This window comes from Seriola dumerili, unplaced genomic scaffold (assembly GCF_002260705.1).
Source record: "Seriola dumerili isolate Sdu_G_001 unplaced genomic scaffold, Sdu_1.0 BDQW01000686.1, whole genome shotgun sequence".
NCBI classification, from domain to species: Eukaryota; Metazoa; Chordata; class Actinopteri; order Carangiformes; family Carangidae; genus Seriola; species Seriola dumerili.
The window spans coordinates 184,778-206,363 of record NW_019174941.1 but is presented as its reverse complement, the minus strand read 5'-3'; the positions used below and the strand labels follow the sequence as shown (position 1 = coordinate 206,363).

Genomic DNA, 21,586 nt, shown 5'->3' with positions numbered 1-21,586 from the left:
AGAGGATCTGGATGAAAGATTGGCAAATTAATGTTAGGCAGCTACATCCCAACAGACATATGTGAATCCGACAGCAGGTCATGCATAAGCATTTGGGAGTACAGAATCATCACAAATGTCACTATGAAAAAACTTCAGCCTTCACTTATTTTCATTGTATTTCTGTGTAAACATGTGTATTAGTGGATTAAACTGAGTTGGGTCAATGCAGATTTGAGGACAGGTTAAGGAGCAAGGTATCACTAACATATCTCTACTGGCCTCTAGTGTGTGTGTGCTGCATTACAATGAATAGATTTCATATTTCTGAAGATATTTCCTCAGGATTCTGTTTTATTATCACATGTAACTGACAAGACATTAAAATACTGGATATGCACAAATGCCTGTAAACATCAAGAGAAGACTGCATTTGATTTCACTTACGCTGCATCCCCACTGGGATGGTTTAGCTCCACCTGAAAAACAAAAAAAGATAGACTTTGATCTTTAAACTTTATGGTTAGAGAGTCCATTAAAACTGCCAAAACATGTTCATTATTTAGCTTGTTTCATTCATTTAGAAAATTTTCCTTCCGTTTGTCTTGCATTTGAATGGTAAAAATAAAGTGAAAAGATAGAAACAGCATTTAAAGTTTCCATTAAGTGTTGGAAAACTAAAACTTGGCATTACCCAATTGCAGAGAGATGGCAATAAAAAGATAGCCTACCTGTTGCAATGAATTGTCTTTCGTCTCCATTTGATGTTGGGTTAGATAACAAGAAGTTACACTAAAATAAGAGAATGTATGTTTGCAATGAAGGCGCCCTCTCCCTTTGCAATCAAAATGAATAGATCCCCCACGATATTTATAAGATAAAGGGACGGGAGTGGTCTCGAGGAACCAGCCCACAAATTTGTCTCTTCGTGTCACAGAACATCATTGTAGCAGCACGTAAAGATTTGACCTGTCTTGAACTTTGTGAGCAGCCATTACAAGAAATATTATATCAAGATGTTATTATTCGACTAAGATAAACGGAATATGTGTATGAATATTTTGCTAAATATTACTGAAAGTCATACAATTTAAATGCAAGCCGATGCTCCAGCATGAAAACGCTCCTCTCTACACTGAGAGACTTAATGAGATGCAGCTACGGGGCAAGTTGCAGGTAACAACATGTGCGCAGGACAAATGGAACTGAAGTCACCTGGTGAACCAGAGGCGGAAGAAGTAATCAGATATTTTACGTAAATAGAAGTACCAATAATGTAGCAAAATGTCAAAATTAAAAGTTGGCTATTCGTTTAACAGAAAATTGATTATTATTATTATCACTGTATATTACATGTTACATTGTTAATACTGATGCATTGGAGCGTCGGAAGCATTTGACTGTTGCAGCTGGTTGAGGACTAGAAAAAACAAAGCTCTCCCACACAAAGGATTTTTTATTTTTTGGATTTTTCTTTTATCTTCTCACTTTTTGTGAAATATTGGATAATTTAACCACTTTAGGCCTTGATCAATTATTTAAATGAAACCAAATGAAAACTCACAACAAACCACTGGTTTAATGTCTAACAATACACTGTATTTTATTATCCAATTATATGTTTTGGTTTTTAAGATCCTAGTCTGAAAAGTACCCAGTAAGTTCAGGTGTCAGGTAAGTGTACTGGAGTAAAAGTACAGATTTCCTTCTGAAGTGTAGAAATAAAATAGCACAATATGGAAATACTCAAGTGAAATGTTCCTGTACTCGAGTACAGTAGCCTACTTGGGTAAATGTACTTAGTTACTTTGCAGCACCACAAGTAACAAATTATCATAATATCATCAAAGGACAAATCCCTCCAGCAACTGTGACCTGTCAATTATGGTTTAACTCGACTATGACGGCACAAGGGGTGATTTACTTAGAATTGGTTACCATTTCTGGTTATCTGCATGCATGTGATATCCCTGCATAACTAATTCTTTAGGGTGGTTTTGTCACTTCTCCTGCTGCTCTCCCCTCTACTTGAAGTTTCTTTCCTCCTTTTTTTCTTTAAACACACTACTATTAAAGGATCTTAATAGGTGATGGAGAATTGAAGCCTAAAAAAAAGTCTGCACATGCAGGAGAAACAGCTGATGACTGATCAAATATAAAACCAGTAACAGATGTTCCATTATATTCAGTCTTCTACTGTAATGTAGAGTATTTTGTCATTTAGCAGTGTATGTTTTAATGAAGTTTCATCTTAAGTGCTGATTTGGACATTTTTCTTTTAACAGACAAAGAATCCCCTCTCAACAACACTGATGACAGAAATATCCACATATCCACATATATAGGCTACTAGTCTGTAGATTTCTTCTAGTCATGAGATACGTTTTTCTTATTCAACATAACATTTTATAACTCTTGTTTGAGAAATGTGTGAATGTGAGGGACAACTTGTGTTTTTATTGCTCCATTCCTCACAAAAAAATGGATCCAGTAAGTATTGAACCCATGATAGAACTAGTATATTTGTAACTCAAATGAAGAGGTCTCTTTTATGGTTAGAAATACCGTGCATTTTCGGGTTTTAAGGAAATAGGAGACAAATTGTGCCATTTTTTCTTGTATCACTTTAATCATTATATAATGACCACGATGCTGCATGACTTCTGCACGTCGTGCATTTTGACATTTCCCTCAGTCACCCTTATGACCAATGCGATAACCTACATTACCCATAAGTCTCTGCGCACTAGCTACGTCATTCAGGGGGACAGCATGGCGGCGTCGGGTCCCTCCGCGGACGGCAACACCAACATCCCAGATTATGAATACACTGATGTGAACACCACAGCTTTTCACATCGGCTCGTTCAGAAACGAGTGGCTGAGCAGACTGAAGGCGGAAGACTGCTCCTACCAGCAGGAGGACGACGACGCGTTCGATGCTAACTTTGCTAAAGAGATGGGGGTCGCTGCGGAGACCATGACCGAACTGAAATCCATCTGCAGGTAGTCAGACCGGATGTTGACCCAACGTTTGGTAACGGTCTCTAACCATTAAACGGTCATTTGTGTCTCACACTCATTTATCTGCTGACTTCACTTCAGCTTGCCACCAGGGTACAAAATAACTATAATGACCATTTTTGTCTATTGTTTTCCTGACACTCTGCGCTATGATATCAACACAACATCACTGTGATTGGGCTCGAGTGAAGTAGGCGACTAAAATACAGCAGCACGTGATGAATATCACTCCAGTTTATGCTGAGAACAAAAGCAGAGGAATAAAGTATAGTAAACTGTGTTTTAGAGTTACAAGGTACTTCACTGGTGCACATACCAAACACGAGCAAATTAAAAGCACAAACACGGTTGTTATGTGCAGTTGTTACAGGCAAGTGGATATGAATATAAAAAGAGGTAGTTTTTTAGGTTCTCTTCATGGATAGCTTCTCCATCTTTAATTTTGGTTTTGGCATTTATTGCACAGGAATTGTGATGAAGAGTTGGTGTCATGCAAAACCTCCTGCTTGTAGAGCTACAACGATGATTAATCGAATCCATTAGTAGATTAATCAGTAATTAAAATAATCTTAGTTTCCACCCTATTTGAGTTAAACGCTTTCTTGTCCCACTTTTCCCATGCTTTGCAAAAGATTCAAAGGATTTTGTTTTTATTTCTCTCTTTTCAGTCTCGATTCACTCCGTTGCCATCCTGAGGATGAGCAGCCTGATACAGAAGTTGTACCTCCAGACCCGACACTTAAAACACTAGTGTATGAATCTCTCTCAACTGTTACAATTTACAGTATATTATGTCCTGGAAAAACCAACACCATGCAAACAAATTCACATGCTATGCTCTGCGATTTTGTTTTGAACAGACAAAGGAAAAAGAAACAAGATTACAGAGCTTCTCTGAAAGTCACTAAGAATAGACATGACCTCTACGCAGATGAACTGGTGAGTCCACTGGAGTAATACTGAAAAGCTGTCAGTCAGTAACATCCTAAATTAGAGTAGTGGAATAGATTTTAACAGTCTATGTTTGACAGGGATGGTGCCAGACATTCGTCTCATAAACGTTCACGTATCTTATGTAAGGCTTGGTTCTCTCTGTGATTTCCAGGAGCGTTTAACTGTTGGCAGAAGACCAGAAGAAGTGGCTGACTTGGTCCCGGAAGGAGAAGTCATTCTAACCATCAACATCTACTACCCTGCCATTTTTGAGAAAGTAAGCGTTTAGCTTTTTCTCAGGGTGCCCAAACCACTCAAACTCTCACCATCTTTACTGACATTGTTTCTTGACTGTTTTTCATCCATTTCCCCTCAGTTTAACTACATCAGACCCCACATGACTCTGCTGATGACAGGCTCCCACAGCTTGGCAGAGCTCAGGGATGCTATTTGCTGTGTCAGCGACTTGCAAGTGTGCGGCGAGTTCAGCAACACGCCGGACATTGCTCCAGACTTCATCAGCAAAGTAAGCAGCACACATACACCTCATCTGAAGCACTCTGCAAGATCTGAACATAATCATTTCGTCACACTATCCACACTTAGTGGTCTCGGTATCACTAAAACAACTTCATTTACTTTGCATAAGAAAAGTATCTATTGTGTTCTGTTTTCAGGATCATTACAAGTCAGCTTTCTTCTTCTTCGAAGGAGTTTTCTACAATGACATGCGATTCCAAGAGTGTCAAGACATCAGCATGTAAGTTTGATCTCTTATCGCCTTAGCTAACTCATTAACTTAATTAATTAATTTGTCGATAATCAGCTGTCATCACTCGGTTCAGACCTGGCATTTACATCTGTCTCGTGTGATGCGATCACATGTGGACAGCTCTAAGTTCAGGTGTGAACGCACCCAAGACGAATTGTGGACGCATTTGAAATCCGATCACTCTGACCACATTTTAAGGTGGTCTGGGCCACATCGAGGGACCGCCTACTCAACTGAATTCCTCTGCCACGGTCCAATTTGTCCCACCACAGTTTCATAATGAACCGAAAATATTTTACTATTTCAAATAGCTAAATTCTTATTTCATTGTAGAGCTGTGTGTAGCGCATTGATTCGCATAAAAACGACAACTTGTGATAGACAACTTGCGAAGTGCTTGCTATAACCACAGTTTGGGATATCATGATAATATTTGTAATTATAATATTGTTTAATTAAATATTTTTGAATCCATATGGTGTGAGATTCGAACCAGGGAACTGTCATGAAAATGCCCTACCAGATGTCTGGTAACAGCCAGTGTGCAATGATGCAATACTAGGGTTTTTACTGTAGGGTCGGCTGTGCACTGGATGTACACCAGGTCAAGACATTTATTTCAGGAGTTCTTATGTAATATAAAAATAGTGAAATATCTGTTTGAATGTCACCGTGGTGCTACTGTTAACACGGCAGCTTATACAATCTGATCTTTGTTCGAATGGATGCATTTATTGACTCCTTGTGATTCCTGTTCTACATCATACTCATAAACAGACCATAGATAGTGGTTGGAAATATTTGGAGCAGAACATTGCACTTGATCTGCTTCTATTCTCACACTAAAAATACCCTAAAAGCTTGTGCCTGGAAAAATTTGTTTGAAAAGGTGATGTTACCACAAAAAGTCAAAAAATGCTCTTGGACATATTACTCTTCATTCATTAACTTTAAATCACACTCTTGCAATTATCTATTCCCTAGAGTCATATATCCAGTTAAAAAGTCTCCTGTCTAGAAATCTTATGAGAATTTTTAAAGAGATGAACATGAAACTACCAGAAATACATATAATGTGCTTTATAACTTCAATATTTTAAACAGATGTTTAAAAGAAGTACATTTTTGTAATATATTTCCTGGTGTTTGTAACACAGGACTGTGATTGAATGGGCAAAGGCCCGCAACTTCCCACCCCACAGCCAGGCAAAGATGGAGGACACACAGTTTGTGGATCTGAAGGTAAAAGTGGGCTTTCCTTACCTCTACTGTCATCAGGGAGACTGCGAGCATCTCGTCATCATCACAGACGTCAGGTTAGTGCTCTGTCTTTTTTTTCCCTTTGTGTTCAACAGGTGTTCAGTTCTGTGATCGAGCTGCTTTTCAAAATCCACTCAGCCTTTTACTGAAAAGATGAGATACCAGAAACGAGAGTCAGACCAAATATAAATAAGTGACGTACCATCATACTAGGAAGAAACACTAAGCATCACTTACTGGGAATCCACATTAAAAGTGAGACATCAGTGACGCATAAGTGCTACTGAAGCGTTGGGTCTGTTCAGTGCAGACAGACTCTTTCCTCCGTTCTCTGTTCACTGTACAAGAATGTAGGCTCAACAGGAAAAAAAAATCAGCACGGGACACCTGGTGTGCCGTGTCTCAGAGTTGGAGTGGATTGATTCATTTGATAAATTGGAAGCTCATTTGTTCTGTGAGAAAAACACTAGAAAGCTGCATTAGCAATACATTAAGGCATATTCACATTATCACAGAAAAACAGCTTTTGCCAGCAAAAAGCTCATTAGCCTACTTTATAGATCAGAGTGTACAACACACACACACAACACACACTGGCCTCATATCAAGCCCAGTTGGCAGAATATCAACTGGTAGATGAAGCTTCCAGGTTTGTTACAAAAGCACAGTTTGAGTGTCGGAAACACAGCGATCAACAATCTGATTTTCTGTTGGTCTGCAAATATATTAATAGTTTAAGTCCTTGTCCTTAAGTTCTGTCAGTAAAGTACAAATTTGAAACATTAAAATATCCATGTAGTGATCCATGATCATTTCAGCTCGTTGCAAGTAATCATGAATTCGGTGGTTGTTTTGAGTGAGGAGCACATGTGCTTGTGTGGAAAACGTTACCATCAAACCTGGGATCAAACCCTGTACCTTAATAAACTATACTCTTCTACTACTCCTGCACAAGACTGGATTTCATTGACACTAGCCTGCAAGATGACGCTTTTTAGAATCTCTTTTTTGAATCACTACGAGCTTTTAAAATAAAGCATCTCCTTGTCAGATGGGATTTGACTCCTCTCACAAGACTTTTTAGCTAATTTGGTTTCATAAGACTAATGGATGCGTAAATGTCTATGAGCCAATTTATTGTTGGTGTGAGCATGGTAACCACACATGAATGCAGCTCTTAATGTCACAAATGTGAGATGACTATGTCCTCATCACTCGCAACCTCTAAGAAACGGCTCTGGTCCCTTCTCCTCTCTTCTCTCACATTGCAGACTCGCCCACAGGAACGACTGCCTGGACAAGAAGCTTTACCCACTTCTCACTCACAAGCACAGGGTCACCACCCAGAAGTGTGCAGTTTGCCATGTCTTCATTGGCAGGTGTGTTTTTAAAAAAAAAAAAAAAAAAAAAAAAAAGTTAGAGAAACAATATGGCAGATTTTAAAACTTTAAAATGGATTACATCTCTTGTTTTTGCAGATGGTTCACTACCAACGACCAGTTTGCTCCGAGTGAACCGTGTCTGTTCTGTGACAAGTGTTTCCGCATGCTTCACTACGACTCTGAGGGCAACAAGCTGGGGGATTTTCTGGCCTATCCCTATGTGGACCGCGGTGCCTTCAACTGAAGCTTTTCTTTAGTGAACGGCTCAGATTACTGATTTAATGCTGTATAATACAGTTAAATATCTTCGTATTTCAGAAAGAAATGTTTTAAGATTTTGGAAAATGTATACTTTTATTTAAAAAGTTTTTCTATGTTTACACATTAATGCTTTGGTTTAAAAAAAATTCTGTTTGAAATAAACAATAACATGTACTGAAAGACTCATGTTCAAACAGACGTGTAGGACAAACACCTGTGGACTAAAATGAAGCCAGCAAACCTTTAGGAGTAACCCAAAGATGCAGAGAGAAAGAGGACCCGTGAATGTCAAAGCCCACTACCCTTGATATTAAATGAAAAAATCCCTCCAGGTCAATGAACTAGTAGAGGTACACTTGAGTTTTCCAGGCAAGTTACCACACCTCCTCAGGTATTTCCATTCTCATTTCTTTTTCCCAATGCTGCCTTACATGATTAGTTAAGTTTTTGCACATTGAGGTGATACCCTTGTTATAATTTGTCTATAATCCATTTGTTACTTTAGCCGTGATAAGCATTTAAAAACAAGTGAATCATTTCAGAGGGGTTTTATGGACCTCTAATGTTCTTTAGAAAGAACATGGCAGACCTGGAAGGACATAAAAATCCTGTCTAGTCAGTTGAAAGGCCTGGCAGAAATGCTGAAAGTTATTAAGCTGCCAGTCTGATACGGTTCCACGGAGGGCAGTTATACCACATTGGGTCCATCGCCCATATCTGTTGATCATGCGATGCTGGTATAAAGTGTGGATCGTAAACTGGATAACATAGTGCTTTAACCTCTGTGTAGCTGGAATTATTTAACCACTTCTTATTGAGGTTGAAAATAGGTTTACAGGGCCATTAAGGCTACTGAAGTTCCTACGGCGAAATAAGTCTACCTATTTGCAGAAATTGCAAAAAATGTTGCCCAGTCGGTCAAACACAAGCAGCCAATAGGTCAAAGTTTTAAGTTCTTAGATCCCTTCGTGTACCCAGAGGCCTACAGAAATAAGCCACATTCCTATACATCAAATTTATTTTTACGGATGCAACAAAAAGAACTACAGTATAGTAACTGTAGCTTGACCACTATGGTTAAACAGGCTGATAACTACAGAGTCAATGAGGAGGACTCCTGTTTTCAGCAACACAAAGTGGACTGATCTTCGAGGTGCTCTACACATCGACAGCAGCAATATTTGAGACCAACGCAGGATTTCTATCATTGTGAACAAATGATGAAAGACAAAAGGTGAACTATATGTACTGCTTTATTATTGAATGCTGAAACAGGTCATCAGACAGGCACAAAAATACTCTTATTTACACCTATGTTAAAAAGAAAAACAACTTAAAAAACAGACACTTGCACATGGTTGAGAAAAAAGCATTTTCTTGGCAAAAGAAACTTTGGCAAAACTGCAGAATTTTCGGTGTGTGCATCTGATGTGAATAGGTATCTATGGTAATGGTGTTTTCTAACTACAGCTATGTCTCCGTACTTGAAATCATCTGTAAGAGAAGCTAAAATCAAACTGCTGATTATGGAAATGTGAAAAGGCAAAGTTTAAATGCACAGGAAACATTAGAGTAAAATAAAAACCATCTACTCCATTTTAAAAAAATAGGACCAAATGGTACTAACCTGCTCTCTGTTAGCATGCTCATTAAGATCTAAGTTCACAGTGTTGCAGATCTACAAGTTCTTACTCTTTACGCTGTTCATGAAATTCAACAGATGTGACAATGTATGTGAGAAGAGTTGTCTGAAAGGTAAAGATTACACAAAGTACAAAAATAAACTATGCAGTCAGTCAGTCAGTATCTTGGAGTTGGAGGGGTTTGATGTACTGAAGCCTTTGAGCAGCAAAACTGACGAAAACAGTCAGTGAACTGGAAACCAGTGACAGTGATCAGTCATCAAAAGGAACTGGACCGGAGATCCCAGTTGGTGAGCCCAGTTTGAACAAAGGAGTACAGCAGCACATGTCCTCTCTTTCCTTCAGGCAGGTAGGACACTCAAGTGGACTCTTCCTGAGCTTTTGGGGCACTACAGTCAAAGAAAATAAGTTTAAAGTTAAATAGATGTCAATAAACACAATTGAGGGTAGGTGGTGATATTTTATATATGTTCCTTATTTTAAGTAACCATGCAAAACCTACAGTTATTATATTGTATTTCCCGTGTAGCCCTCATCTGATCTTGTTCACCTATGCATCCACAGTTGTTCAAACACATACATATATGTAAGCCACACTGAGCGAGATGTTTATTCATTATAGTGGACATGGTGAATTACTGTAAGTACCAAATTTGTATCAATTCACCGCTTTAAATAGCCCCCAACAAATGTACCCTTTACGAGTATGTATGTGTAACGTTTGGTAAAAACTAGTTCCCAAGCTGTTTCAGGAAACTACAGAGCCATTTGTGACATATCTTTGATGATTTATGCATTCAGTTGGAACAAAAAGGGCTTAGGGCTGTGAGTGTGAAAGTGAAACCAGAATTTCTGCTCCACAAAAAGTCAGACGTTTATAATAAATCAAACAACAAACAATTGAGCCTTGGAACAGAACCTTTCTCGACAGTAAGCCGTGTGGTTCAGTCCATGTTTCTGCATGAGGACTGCAATTTAATTTAAAATCACAAACGTTTAATTACTAATCGTAAGAGCAGCGGATGCCGATGTATCTCAGGATGCAGGATGGAGAACACACCCTCGGAAAACGTTTCATCTTTATCTACAAGAAAGCCTCAATGAGACACTTGCGCTGAGCTATAGAAACGTGTGGAATAGAAGCTATCCCGGAGTTGACGTCATGATTTCTGCTCATTTGTAGACAGAAAGAAAATATAAAATGATTTACGATAAAGTCTCTTATCCAGTTACAATGTACAATTTTATTAGTGTAACTCTTATATAATGTATGTGAGAGGAACCCCAGACAAAACTTTAGAATCACAATCACACACTGTGTTTTCTGTGCGTTTTAGGTAAACTACCTGTGATTCTCTCCTGCGGGGGCGTCTTCTAGCAGCTTCTCCCGCTCCGTCTCCTGCTTCTTCTCCTCAGGGCTGATATCGCCATTCGTCAGCTTGTCTTTTGGGCAGTGCACAGAGGGACAGACAGGCTCAGTCAGACAGAACATGACTACACAAACTAAAACCACCGCAGAGACAGGAACTCACAGGAGCATGTGACGACACATGCCGAGCTGCAGACCTTACTGAGATAAATACGATTTTCCACCCATTCGGCATGCCTTGCTCTAGAAAGAGACCTTTCACGGGGGCCGTCGTATTGGTGCGAGTACAGTACGCACATCAGTTGAATGAGTCACTGAAGCGAGGATATGGCTGCAGAGCTCTGATTACTGCCCGTGTCTCTAATACAAATGTCAACCACAGATGACGTCCTAATGGGAAGAAGTAGTGGACTAGAAGCACATAAATGCCTCTGTTCTCCGGCTGGTTGTCATATCCGACTCAGCTGGTCATAACCGCTTTACCAATAGCCGACAGACAAGCCCCGTTCTGCGACTTTTATCACCTGACCTCGCCAGCTTCCAAATAGCTCACATGTATGACTGCTTACTTTTACACTTCCTGTGCACATTGAGAACATTTGTAAGTTGTGTGCAACAACAACAGCAGCAGCAATCATGAGTATTGATCATCAGCATCAATTGCTAATATTAGAAATGTGCTAGAATTATTGCAGATGTGTAATCCAGGAGGATCATTGTCACTCATTTGGAGTGTTTGTGTCCAAGTGATGAATTTAAGAGCAATATTCAATCTCTTATAGCTCTGTCTTTGGTTTCTACCAACTCCTAAGAAAAGACATCTGGCTCTTCAGCTTCTAAATACTTCAATATGTTCACCAGCTAGTTCCTAACTGTGTCTGTCTGCTTTTTTGATGAAAACAGCTGTAGACGACGCTACTGGAGCCACGAGAGTGAACCCAAACATTAGTTGTGGGGCGCTTCAGGGGCTGCAAATTGAGGAGATAATTCTCTGTAGGTTCAACACAACAAACGACCTCTTTTACATTGTCACGTTGTTTTCACGTTGTCATTTTACACATTTTTAGAGAAATTATATCGGCTTTAAACAAACTGAAAATATCAGTTACTGGGTAAAAAGCAAGCAAGAAAACTACTAAAATACTTCAGCTGTTTCAGAAGATTCTGTAACACCAAAGAAAGAGTCCTCATTGATAAAATAAAAGGGAGTAACGGTAAAAAAAAGAAAAAGAAAAGAAAAAAAAAAAGTGAGCTGGGTGGATGAAGAGCTGCAGGCGACAGACAAGAGCTGCAGTCTGGATGAAATCAAACAGTTCCTCAATACTCTAGCACCAATGAAGGGAAACCTGTTACTGCACCCGTCATATGGAAACCCACTCGCACCACGCTTACATCACCGGCTAGGGTCATGGTTGATCGTGGTAAGCATGGTGGCGTAATTTCGACTCTATGGAAACTCAGCATCAGTAAAACCATTGGAGACATTCTCTACAGTGATCACTTGTTCATCTACAGCATGAGAGATGAACATCCCCAGGACTACTCAGACCCCATGATGTGACCAGAATGTTACGTTGAAACAAGCAGCTCGAGTGAAACAGAACATTAGCTGACCAAAAGTTTAGACAGAATCACTATCACCCTGTTTCACTAGCTCAAGTAAATGTAGTTAAATGTAATTACATATTTCTTACTGTAATTTATCCTCTAGAGTCTGCCATCAGGCGAACAAACCATAAGGCCTGTAGCCCTGTAGGCAACGTGAAAACCGCAGCCGTGTGAGATGTTTGCACACAGATTTCTGAACATATTTGTACACCCAGAATACTTGCCTGCCTGTAGGTGTTCCAGCCAACTGAAAGAGGCAGCATGCATGTCAACAAGAGACTCTACAATGATTAGTACCTGAGTTGTTTTCCTTGGCTTGTTCGACTCTCTTCAGCGCTCCTTTCTTGGCCTCTTCATGCTGCCGTTGTTCGACTAAAGACTTGTTGAGCACCTGGCTGAGCACGCTGTCGCCTTCTCCGACCAGAAACATGCTCTTAAACTTGTTATACAGCATGGTGGCCTTATCCATGATGTCCTGACTGGCCTTGAATCTGCGAATCTGGAACGTGAATAAAAACATGCATCGCCACTCAGTAAAAGGACTTAGAGGCACACCCTCATGTAGATTGATTGCTCAGTTTGTTGTCTTTCTATGGACCTTGGATCATTCACTGTACCTTTTTGAGTGTGGCAATGAGTTCACTGTGTTTCTGCAGGTGCTGGGTTGTGACCTGGAGGGATCCGATCTCATCTAAAGCCTCCAAGCACTTCTTCACATCCTGGGGAGGGGGGTAATGCAGGACATTATCAAACTTAACCAAGGGGTATCAAAAATTGCTCTCTACATATGTAGGACTGCACAAACTGAAGACAACAGAAGTCTCAGTTCATCTGGTCAGCAGCAATATTAAGCTGCAAAACAACTTCTGCAGACTGGAGTAAAGCTAGTCTGATGACTTGTTTGCCTAAAACTCCACTGTCACATCCCCCCCAAGAATTTCAGTAATTTGACCAGTTCCAACTGTCTCATGATGTTATCCTGTTGACCTGTTTTGTACTGTGTAGATCATGCTCAGACCTGCACCCCCCACTGATGGAAAAATCAGCGTAACTCAGGGAGTGGACCTGTGTTGCCAAGTGCAGCAATTTAGGTCAAAAACAGAGGATGGGAGTCTGGGGGTCATTCAGTCACAATATCGTCACAGCGCTTTAACTCATAAAAGACGCACAACACAAGGGTAGAAGAGGAAGAGGAAAACTGAACTTTTAAAAATGAACAACAATTTGAAAGAACACAGTAGAGTCTGAGCTTTTTGTCTTTGTCAGTTCAGTGCATGTCAGGGTAAATGTAAAAAGTTATGAGCGGTAAAAGATGTATGAGATATCCTGTAATTATGATCCGACGGTGAACTTACAGGGTTGTCAATCTTCAGTGAAATCTTGATTTCACTGTGCAGTCTGTGGAGTTTCAAGTCAGTTGACATTTCTGAGGAAAAATGAAAAACAAAAAGGAAATGTTTTTAGTTAAATTACTCTTTTTTTTTTTTTTTTTTTTTTTTTAAACAGAACTTCAATGATGTTTGAATATAACACAGAAACATATTTCCATATATTGGAAATGTCAAATCAAGTCACTGAGGATTAATGAGTTCTGAATTCAAGACTCTGAAAACAGAAATATGAACAGAACTGACTGTTTGTTGCAGTGTTTATAATGTAAACTGAAGGACTAAATGAAAACAGGGAAAAAACTAGAATTACCACCTCACAGTTGTATTCCTCCACCAACCACTCAAGTTGTGGGAAACATGGTCACAATCTCCCCTTTCAGAGTTACAGCATTGACCAAAGTGTTTTTGCAGAAAATGATGATGTCAAGTTGACCTTTGACCGTTTGGATATAAAATGTCAGCACTTCGTCATTTTATCCCATTAGACGTTTGTGTTAAATGAGTCATAATTAGCATATGAATTCTTGAGTTATGGCCAAAGTTACGACCGGAGGCATAAAAACCGTGTGATGGATTAATTGATGTAAGGTTTAATACCACAGGTCTGATTTTTTGATTGATTATTGGATCATGATGCTGTGCTACACAATAAAGTCTCATGTCTCTGGAAGTGGCCACAAAAAATGAGAAATATGTAAAATAAATAATAATAAAAAGAACTTTTGTTCTTTTCTTTCTTCAGGTTATTTGGTGCCTTGAAATCAACAATTTTGTTTTAATATTTAAACGACAGTGCTTACCTTTCTTCTTAACTCCTGTCCTCTCTTCATTTTTCTTCCCATCATCTTTGTTCGGCCTGCAAGACACAATAGCCCACAGAAATCAGAAATCTATCCATTCCTCTCCTAATGAGTTTCTTACGTCTCCATATGAACAGTACAAGCACGATGTAGTTGATAAATATAATGTATTCTCTAATTCCATTCAATATTCAGATATTTACTCAACTTAAAATTCTGGGCATTTTCTGGTTACTCAAATGTTAGCTTTTCTCTTTACGTCCTTGTAAAGTAAAGACTTTTGGACTGTTGGCTGCTAAAAAAAAAAAAAAGAGATGAGGACATCCCTTTGGTCTATGGTAACTTTGTATATGTAGATCGACACTTACTCTCTTAATTCATCTGCTTTCCGTCGCCGCACATCTTTGTCGATTTCTGAGCTTTGCTGTTTCTTTCTGCCTTTATTTTTCTGAGATGAGAAGAAATTTGAAATCGTATCAGTGAGAGCATCACTGACTTTCTCAACACCACAATCTTATCAGAAAACGTGTTGGTGTTTCACTGTTGATGGATTCTAACTATGAGGATATTCGTGTGGACTGGACACCTGCCTCTTCATCGTCAGAGCCAGAGGAGCTGTCATCCTTGGACTGCTTCTTCTTCTTGGCTTCAGGCTCCTTCACATCTGCATCCTTTCCTTTGCTGTCCTCCCTCTTCTTTCTCTTCTCCTCCTCTCCACTCTTGGATTTGTCCTCTAGTGCCCTCTTTCTCTTTCTGTCTGATTCAGCAGTGTCCCTGAAATGTAGGAGGAAATATCTGTTAGAGACTTAAAAGATGAATGTTACGCAGTTTAAATACAGCTGCTCCATGAGTATAGTCCACACCCATAATCAACTCATACTGTTTATGAATGCAAGTTTAAAGCAGAATTTTATGCTTCTCTTTGACTCTGTGCATCTTGAAATCTTATGGGTCAACTTTCTATTTTTCATTGTCAATTTGACAAACATGAAATCAAAAATGATAAAATATTTATATTGTGCATTTTCATAAAACAAATCATGCATTGTGTGTTCATATTCATGTGGTTACATTTCACTGCCTGAGCCTTGTTGATCCTGCTGCTGGAGCAGAAGCAACTTCTCACTTTTGGGCTTCCTGCCTCTTCGCTTGGGGCCCTCCCCACCTGATCACACACAAACATACACACACACACACACACACAAAATTGCTATGAATTCTGTTCATAGTGCTACATGTTTGTCAATGTGACTAATGTATTTCTCTCATATTTCTTGCTGTGTTTCTGTCTCATTGTTACTGTCTCACACAAGCTGACACACACACACGCACGCACAAGCTTGAACTTTCTTCTTCATAGCACAAAGTCATAAACAGCATTGTGGGTACAATATCAAGGGCAATAGATCCGACCTGAAGGACTAACAGGACTTGCAGGAGCATCGTCTTTTTCAGTCTCCTGGTCAGTTTCACTCTGAAGAAAAATTGAAAAGGCGTCATCTTATAAAATGTTTTCCACAAACTAAAAAAACATTCTCTATACATACCGGTTTCACTCGTAAACCCATCAATAAATACTACCAACCTTTTTCTTTCTTCCTCTCTTGGGTTTAAGAACATCCGTGGATTCTTTCTGAGCGGCGCCCTAAAATGTGACACCTTTGTTAATTTTGTTATGATCTTTATTCCCTCTTAAACATATCAACAAGAGCTGCAACTGAGAGGAGAACAAAATAAAAGCTGGATATCACTGTCAACAAGACATGTTAACATGTATTCAGTCCTTGGATTATTTGATCAGTCACTTCATAAAAAAAAAAAAACAAAAAAAAAAAACACTTTTTTTTCTGGAGCAGTAGCTAGACCTCTAGTGTACAACTGTGGCATTACATGCAATGCAATATTTAATGTGCCAGTGTTTCATTAACTGTAGGCGTGTCCCAGTTTCATACTACATACTTTGGAACGTCACTGCCAATTCAGCTTTATACAGACAATGGAAAAAGGTCCGTCTAAAGATGTAAGTTTAGCTTAGTTTAGTTTGACAGGATCTCTGTGGAGTTGTTCCTGCAATTTTTTTGCAGCTCTGAGAACCTCCTCCACCTCCCTTGTCAATTGCATTGTGGGACAGCAGTGCACATCAACAGCACACTTAAGTATGTAGTGCTTTTTAGTGCATACTGACTTTTCTTTTGGGATATGCTTTCCTAGAAATAGTTTGTATTAGTATGGAATTGGGACACAACTCCTGTCTTGGTAAAATACTCACCACTGGGAAAATGTCAAAGCAAACAACTTCAATAAACTGAGCCCCTCTCAAATTACATGAAGACATGAACTGAGTTACAACTTACCTTTCTCCAAAGCACACAGAAAGCCATGCAAAAATAAAGTTACATCAACTAATTGCAAACAGTAGGATTAGGCAGTATACAGACAGGGAAAAGCAAGAAAGGGAAAGCACTAACAAGTTGTCAGGGTTGTAAAGCAGAGAAAGATGAAAAAAAAAAAACAACAAAAAAAAACTTTACAATTATTTATGTTACACGCATAGAGTTAATGTTCCCCTGACATTAGCAGCATTTTCAGTGGCCTAGCACAAGCTTATCTGATATTATTCAATCTTAATTATTTCATTGAAAACTCAGGGAGTGCTTTCTCACATTATTCAATCTGTTTGCAGATCACCCATCACCTCAGTAGCATTAACATAGCAAAACCCAGGCCAGGCACTTCAATCAAAACATCAGGCACCGGCAAAACTTTGTGGCCGCCAACAAGAGTTTTGAGTCAAACAGAAACAAACCACCCAATTGAAAAACCACCACGTGTCACATGCTTTCCCACGGGGAGGGAATGAGACAACCTGCACCGCTTTATGGTATCCCAGCATGCAAAGTACGTACATCCTGGTCCTGAGGACCCTGCTCAGAGATCAGAGACCCTTCCTCCTCCTCCTCCTCCTCCTCCTCCTCCTCCTCCTCATCCTCCTCCTCCTTCTCCTCATTCTCATTCTCCTGCTCAGCCTCAACTCCTGGAACCTGAATGCACCCGAGACACAGCATAGGACGCAGTGTGGTGGGGTAAGCAAGTCTTGAAAGGGAGAAAAGTTAGCGAATATCCTTCTGTTGCACACACTACTCTTAGCATACAAGCCCTTCAATCTATTAATACAAATTGACACTGTTCATTTGCAAGCTATTGCCTGCTGTTGTATGTAATTCATTATGAGGCAATCACACGACACACATTAGAGAAAGATCAGAAAGACAGCAAAAGAAGGAAGAAGCTGACAACACAGGTACAAACCAGTAGCATGTCAATGCAGTGAAGCGACTGTCTACATATTTACTTGTGCAGATCTGAGGAGCAAAAACTTACTTTGGATTTTATCCCCTTGTCGTCTGCATCCTCCTCTCCTTCTGGACCGCTGTCTGAATCCTTTTCAGTGAAAGATTCTGGAGGAACCGGCTTCAAACAAAAAAGTAAAAAATTTGATTAAATGTGAAAACTTAAAAAAAAAAAAAAGAAAAAACCTGAGAAGCAGGAGGCTCTGAATCAGCCATGCACATGCAATAATGTCAGAATAATGTATGAAACAGATGTTAAGCTTTCACAAGGGTTTTATCACAGAGCTTTGAGGTAGTAGTAATAATAATAAAATGGAAAAGGGGAAAAAACTATTTTAATAAAATGAAATGACATTTGTTTTTGATGGTCACCAGTCAACTCATCCATTTACAAGTGCACAGTAGGGACAAAATTTAATTTCAAAACAAAGTTTCTGGGCAGGTGCTTCTGGCTGCTTCTCCAAAATGGGGCGATGCTGAAAAGCTTTATATTAACATATTTAAATGCTGGCTGCTAGTCTCCTTATTTAGCAGACCTTTTGACTCTCAGGTAGCATTTTTGCTGTTTACCCTAACAAGCTGCTGAAAAAACTATTCAAAAATAATAAAACCACTTTGGTTAGCTTTAGACATCCACAGCAAACCCCGGGTCAGGAAGTGGGGACAAAATCAAACACAAAATCCACAAGTCAACACAAAATAAAAACAGTCAGGGAGGTTGAGCAGCATCTCAGGAACAGCTGATCCAAGCCCAAGTCCAACTTCTGTGGGAGGAATACCAAAAAATGTTGTTGGTGGAAATAAGAGGAAAAGGATGTACCTTGGGTGCGGTGAGCTCAACTTTTGGGTTGTTCTCAATCTCCCACAATCCCTCATTGAAGCCTTTCCTCTTGTTGGGCTTGGCGTACTTGTCTTTGTTCGGCAGGTATGGAAAGATATCTTTTGGGCCAAGAAATGCTCTGTTGGAAAAAATATCATTTCAAGGATGTTTGTCCATTTAATACTTTCTGAACCATTTAAAATGTAGTGTGTGTTTACTGTGAGCACACAGATGAAACAGACAGGTCACTCTATTCAGACACTCATCAAACATGTATGGATTTAAAGAAACACCTCCAACAGGGCACAGTGATGGCTGAAAAGACAAATTGGATGCAACTATTTACCATTAAAAATTATGTTTATATTGTGAACTCAATGTATGCCAGTGCATATAGTTTAAAAACTCTAATGTTCTAATGTCAAAGTTAATCTTTAAATAGTATAACAAATAACTTCATCAACCTCTGTAAACCTACTGAATGCTCACACGGAAATGTTCACATGCATCAGACATTTTCGCCACACAATTCTTCAGAAATTCTATGGCAAAGGCAGTTTCTTGTGTAAACTATCTCATGGACAACTCAAATTAAGTACACAGTTTACTTTTTCCACCGTTTTCTAAAAATGGTAACAAATTTTCAGTTTTACCTGACCACATATTTCCTGCAGTTCCAGCTCAGACTAAACAAAACAATACATACTACTTCACATAAGTAAGTATGTAAACCGATCAAACAGTTACTGGTGTGTTACTAACGTTTCATGGGTGCCAAAGAAGAAGATGGGAAACTTGATGTTGGATGGCTTCACAGCACCGTCTGGGACTTCATCGATCTGTCACAGAGATGAGAAAGAAGCAGATATTTTCTTACAGCCATAAACAGCATGAAGTTGTCATTAGAGCTGGAACAAATGTATGTGTCTGTGGTTTGTCTCTGTGGGAAGGATGTCGTCATATGTTGTTTTTGTGTGTGTGTGTGTGTGTGGGGGCTTTTTGCACCTGCATTTCAAAGTATATTAAATGCAGTTTACTTCTAATTGTAGCACTGCAACAAACAATTATTTCACTGCAAGTTATTTTCTAGGTAAATCAATTAATTGACTCATCCATAAGTCAGGAAATAGTGAAACATGCTGTTATAATTTCTCAATGACCAATATAACTTCTTTAAATGTCTTATTTCATCTCACCAACCAATCTAAAAATATTTAGTTTGGCATCATGTATGACACAAAAAAGCATCATATGTACAAATCTGAGAGGCTGGCACCCGAGAAGATTTTGCATTTTTGTTTTAGAAAAAAAAAAGACTGAAGCGATTTAGAGCTGCATCGATTAGTTGATTAATGGAGGGGCAGAAAAAGAATCAGCAGTGTAAGTAAGTTAGTGTAATTTTTATGAAAAAAATTTATGACGCTAAAGTGAATATCTTTGAGGTTTGGACTTTTAGTCGGAAATTTTTTTTTCCAACAAACATTTGTACTATTTTCAGACACTCGATGAACTAAATGATTGATCGAGAAAACGATCTGCCGATCAATCATTTGTGAAAACAATAGTGTTTTTTCAGATTAATCGACTATAGCTGCTGCAGGGCCAATGAAATGCTCTGAATAAATTTGCCTTGCTTTGCCTGATTTTGAGCTCCAGACTTACTCGTGCGGGCCAGTGAGGATAGCCCTTCATCTTGGCGAAAATCAGATCACCGGGTTTCCAGTCTCGAGCCATGCTGAGGGTATTATCAAGCTGGAAAATAAAGACGAGTAAATTAGCAAGACCATTTACATGAGCAACACTATGGTGCATCTACGCAGCAAAGGGAAACGTGTATACATCCACTCAGTGCCCCTCCCCCTAACCACCACCACCATCTACATCCTCCGGAGTCCACAGTTCATTCAAACGTGACAGTCATGTTTCGTATGACAAAACTAGTCTTGCATTTCACACATCCACTGTCTGTACTCAATTTGATCCCACTGACACTCAGCAGAAACTAAAATCCGAGATAACTAGCGTGAACGAGATGTAAGCACAACCTCATCAACAAACACGCATGCTACCGAGCTTGTAGCTGTTTAAAGCTACCGAAACCACAACGACCCCCCTTCATTCACCTCTAGTGTGTGCAGACGTGTAGAGGAAACTTGAATGTCGTTAGTACTTCTGTAGATTGTTGATGTAGCACAAATTTTAACCAGGGAAACACACCGCTCCTTTTCCGCACAGTCGGATGCACGTTTTCCGCTCCCGCGCAGGACGTCGTCAGACTGTACCATTACAAGGCAAAACGTGGGAGAGTCTATTTTAATTAATTCCGTTATTTGTGTTGTTGTTTTTGTTCTGTTTACTAAGAAGAACCAAAACTCCCATATAATTAAATGCTGGGTGTTTGTATAACTGTAGGGGGCTGGCAATTGGATTTTAGAAGGGGAAATATTAGTGAAAGTAACCGCGCTGAGCACCTTACCGTTAAATAGATCGTCTATGTTGGCATTTTGATGGGGGAAAAAAGTGGGCGTCAACTTCCACGCGTGCGCACTCATCCCACACCTAAGCAAATAAATATAGCCACGTTCACCGTCATTGCCAAAGAGTCTGGTTTGGGTAGAAATACAGCAGAAAGCCTACACAAATCACAAAATGTACTTTTAGTGTTCTATGTATTTTTTTGTCAAACATACAGCTCACATGTTCTTGGTACCTGAAAATAGGATCAGAGTGGGAGCTCTGCTGCTGTTCCTTTTTTTTCTCTGTACTGATGCTGAGACTGTCATTTTGATGCAGGGTGAATCATCTTAAATTACATCTGGGTCTATCTTTTATCCAGGGACAATGGAGGTTTTTGTGAGCGTCTATGAGTGCAAGAAAAATATCTCTCTGTCATACAAATCTGTCTTGTTTGTTCATTTTTTAATGCAAATTACACATTTTGTACAACAAGAAGTACACAGCCCCTGCAGCAAACTGACATTAAAAATTGAGCATT

General features: G+C 39.3%; 2 protein-coding genes across 3 annotated transcripts; one reads left to right on the top strand and one right to left on the bottom strand.

The window, feature by feature from the left end:
- Positions 1-2,751: 2,751 nt before the first annotated feature.
- On the top strand, positions 2,752-7,685 carry snapc3 (small nuclear RNA activating complex polypeptide 3). Its single transcript, XM_022765460.1, has 9 exons — positions 2,752-2,984; positions 3,671-3,754; positions 3,863-3,941; positions 4,108-4,212; positions 4,312-4,461; positions 4,613-4,695; positions 5,865-6,023; positions 7,239-7,346; positions 7,446-7,685. The coding sequence occupies exons 1-9, from the start codon at positions 2,752-2,754 to the stop codon at positions 7,591-7,593; spliced, it is 1,149 nt and encodes a 382-aa protein (XP_022621181.1). The 3' UTR covers positions 7,594-7,685.
- Positions 7,686-9,214: 1,529 nt separating this feature from the next.
- On the bottom strand, positions 9,215-20,838 carry psip1 (PC4 and SFRS1 interacting protein 1). 2 transcript variants are annotated; one of them, XM_022765448.1, is made up of 17 exons: positions 20,715-20,838; positions 20,254-20,343; positions 19,354-19,430; positions 18,592-18,730; positions 17,803-17,892; positions 17,328-17,462; positions 16,007-16,066; positions 15,835-15,895; positions 15,493-15,586; positions 15,012-15,195; positions 14,790-14,869; positions 14,422-14,477; positions 13,586-13,656; positions 12,848-12,949; positions 12,528-12,729; positions 10,600-10,696; positions 9,215-9,642 (listed from the first exon to the last, which is right to left on the bottom strand). In XM_022765448.1, the coding sequence occupies exons 2-17, from the start codon at positions 20,323-20,325 to the stop codon at positions 9,612-9,614; spliced, it is 1,551 nt and encodes a 516-aa protein (XP_022621169.1). In that variant the 5' UTR covers positions 20,326-20,343; positions 20,715-20,838; the 3' UTR covers positions 9,215-9,611. The 2 variants fall into 2 exon arrangements, with proteins under 2 accessions (XP_022621169.1, XP_022621168.1); XM_022765447.1 differs by lacking the exon at positions 17,328-17,462.
- Between the last annotated feature and the right edge of the window lie 748 nt (positions 20,839-21,586).

Bases quoted from the DNA above. Each gene is read 5' to 3' on its own strand.
- snapc3 (XM_022765460.1), top strand. From the start codon at position 2,752: ATGGCGGCGTCGGGTCCCTCCGCGGACGGCAACACCAACATCCCAGAT. The intron at 4,213-4,311 runs GTAAGCGTTTAG...ATTTCCCCTCAG, and splicing joins ACCCTGCCATTTTTGAGAAA to TTTAACTACATCAGACCCCA. The intron at 4,696-5,864 runs GTAAGTTTGATC...TTTGTAACACAG, and splicing joins GAGTGTCAAGACATCAGCAT to GACTGTGATTGAATGGGCAA.
- psip1 (XM_022765448.1), bottom strand. From the start codon at position 20,325: ATGGCTCGAGACTGGAAACCCGGTGATCTGATTTTCGCCAAGATGAAG. The intron at 12,730-12,847 runs GTACAGTGAATG...TTCACGTTCCAG, and splicing joins TCATTGCCACACTCAAAAAG to ATTCGCAGATTCAAGGCCAG. The intron at 10,697-12,527 runs GTACTAATCATT...ACTGCCCAAAAG, and splicing joins AGCCAAGGAAAACAACTCAG to ACAAGCTGACGAATGGCGAT.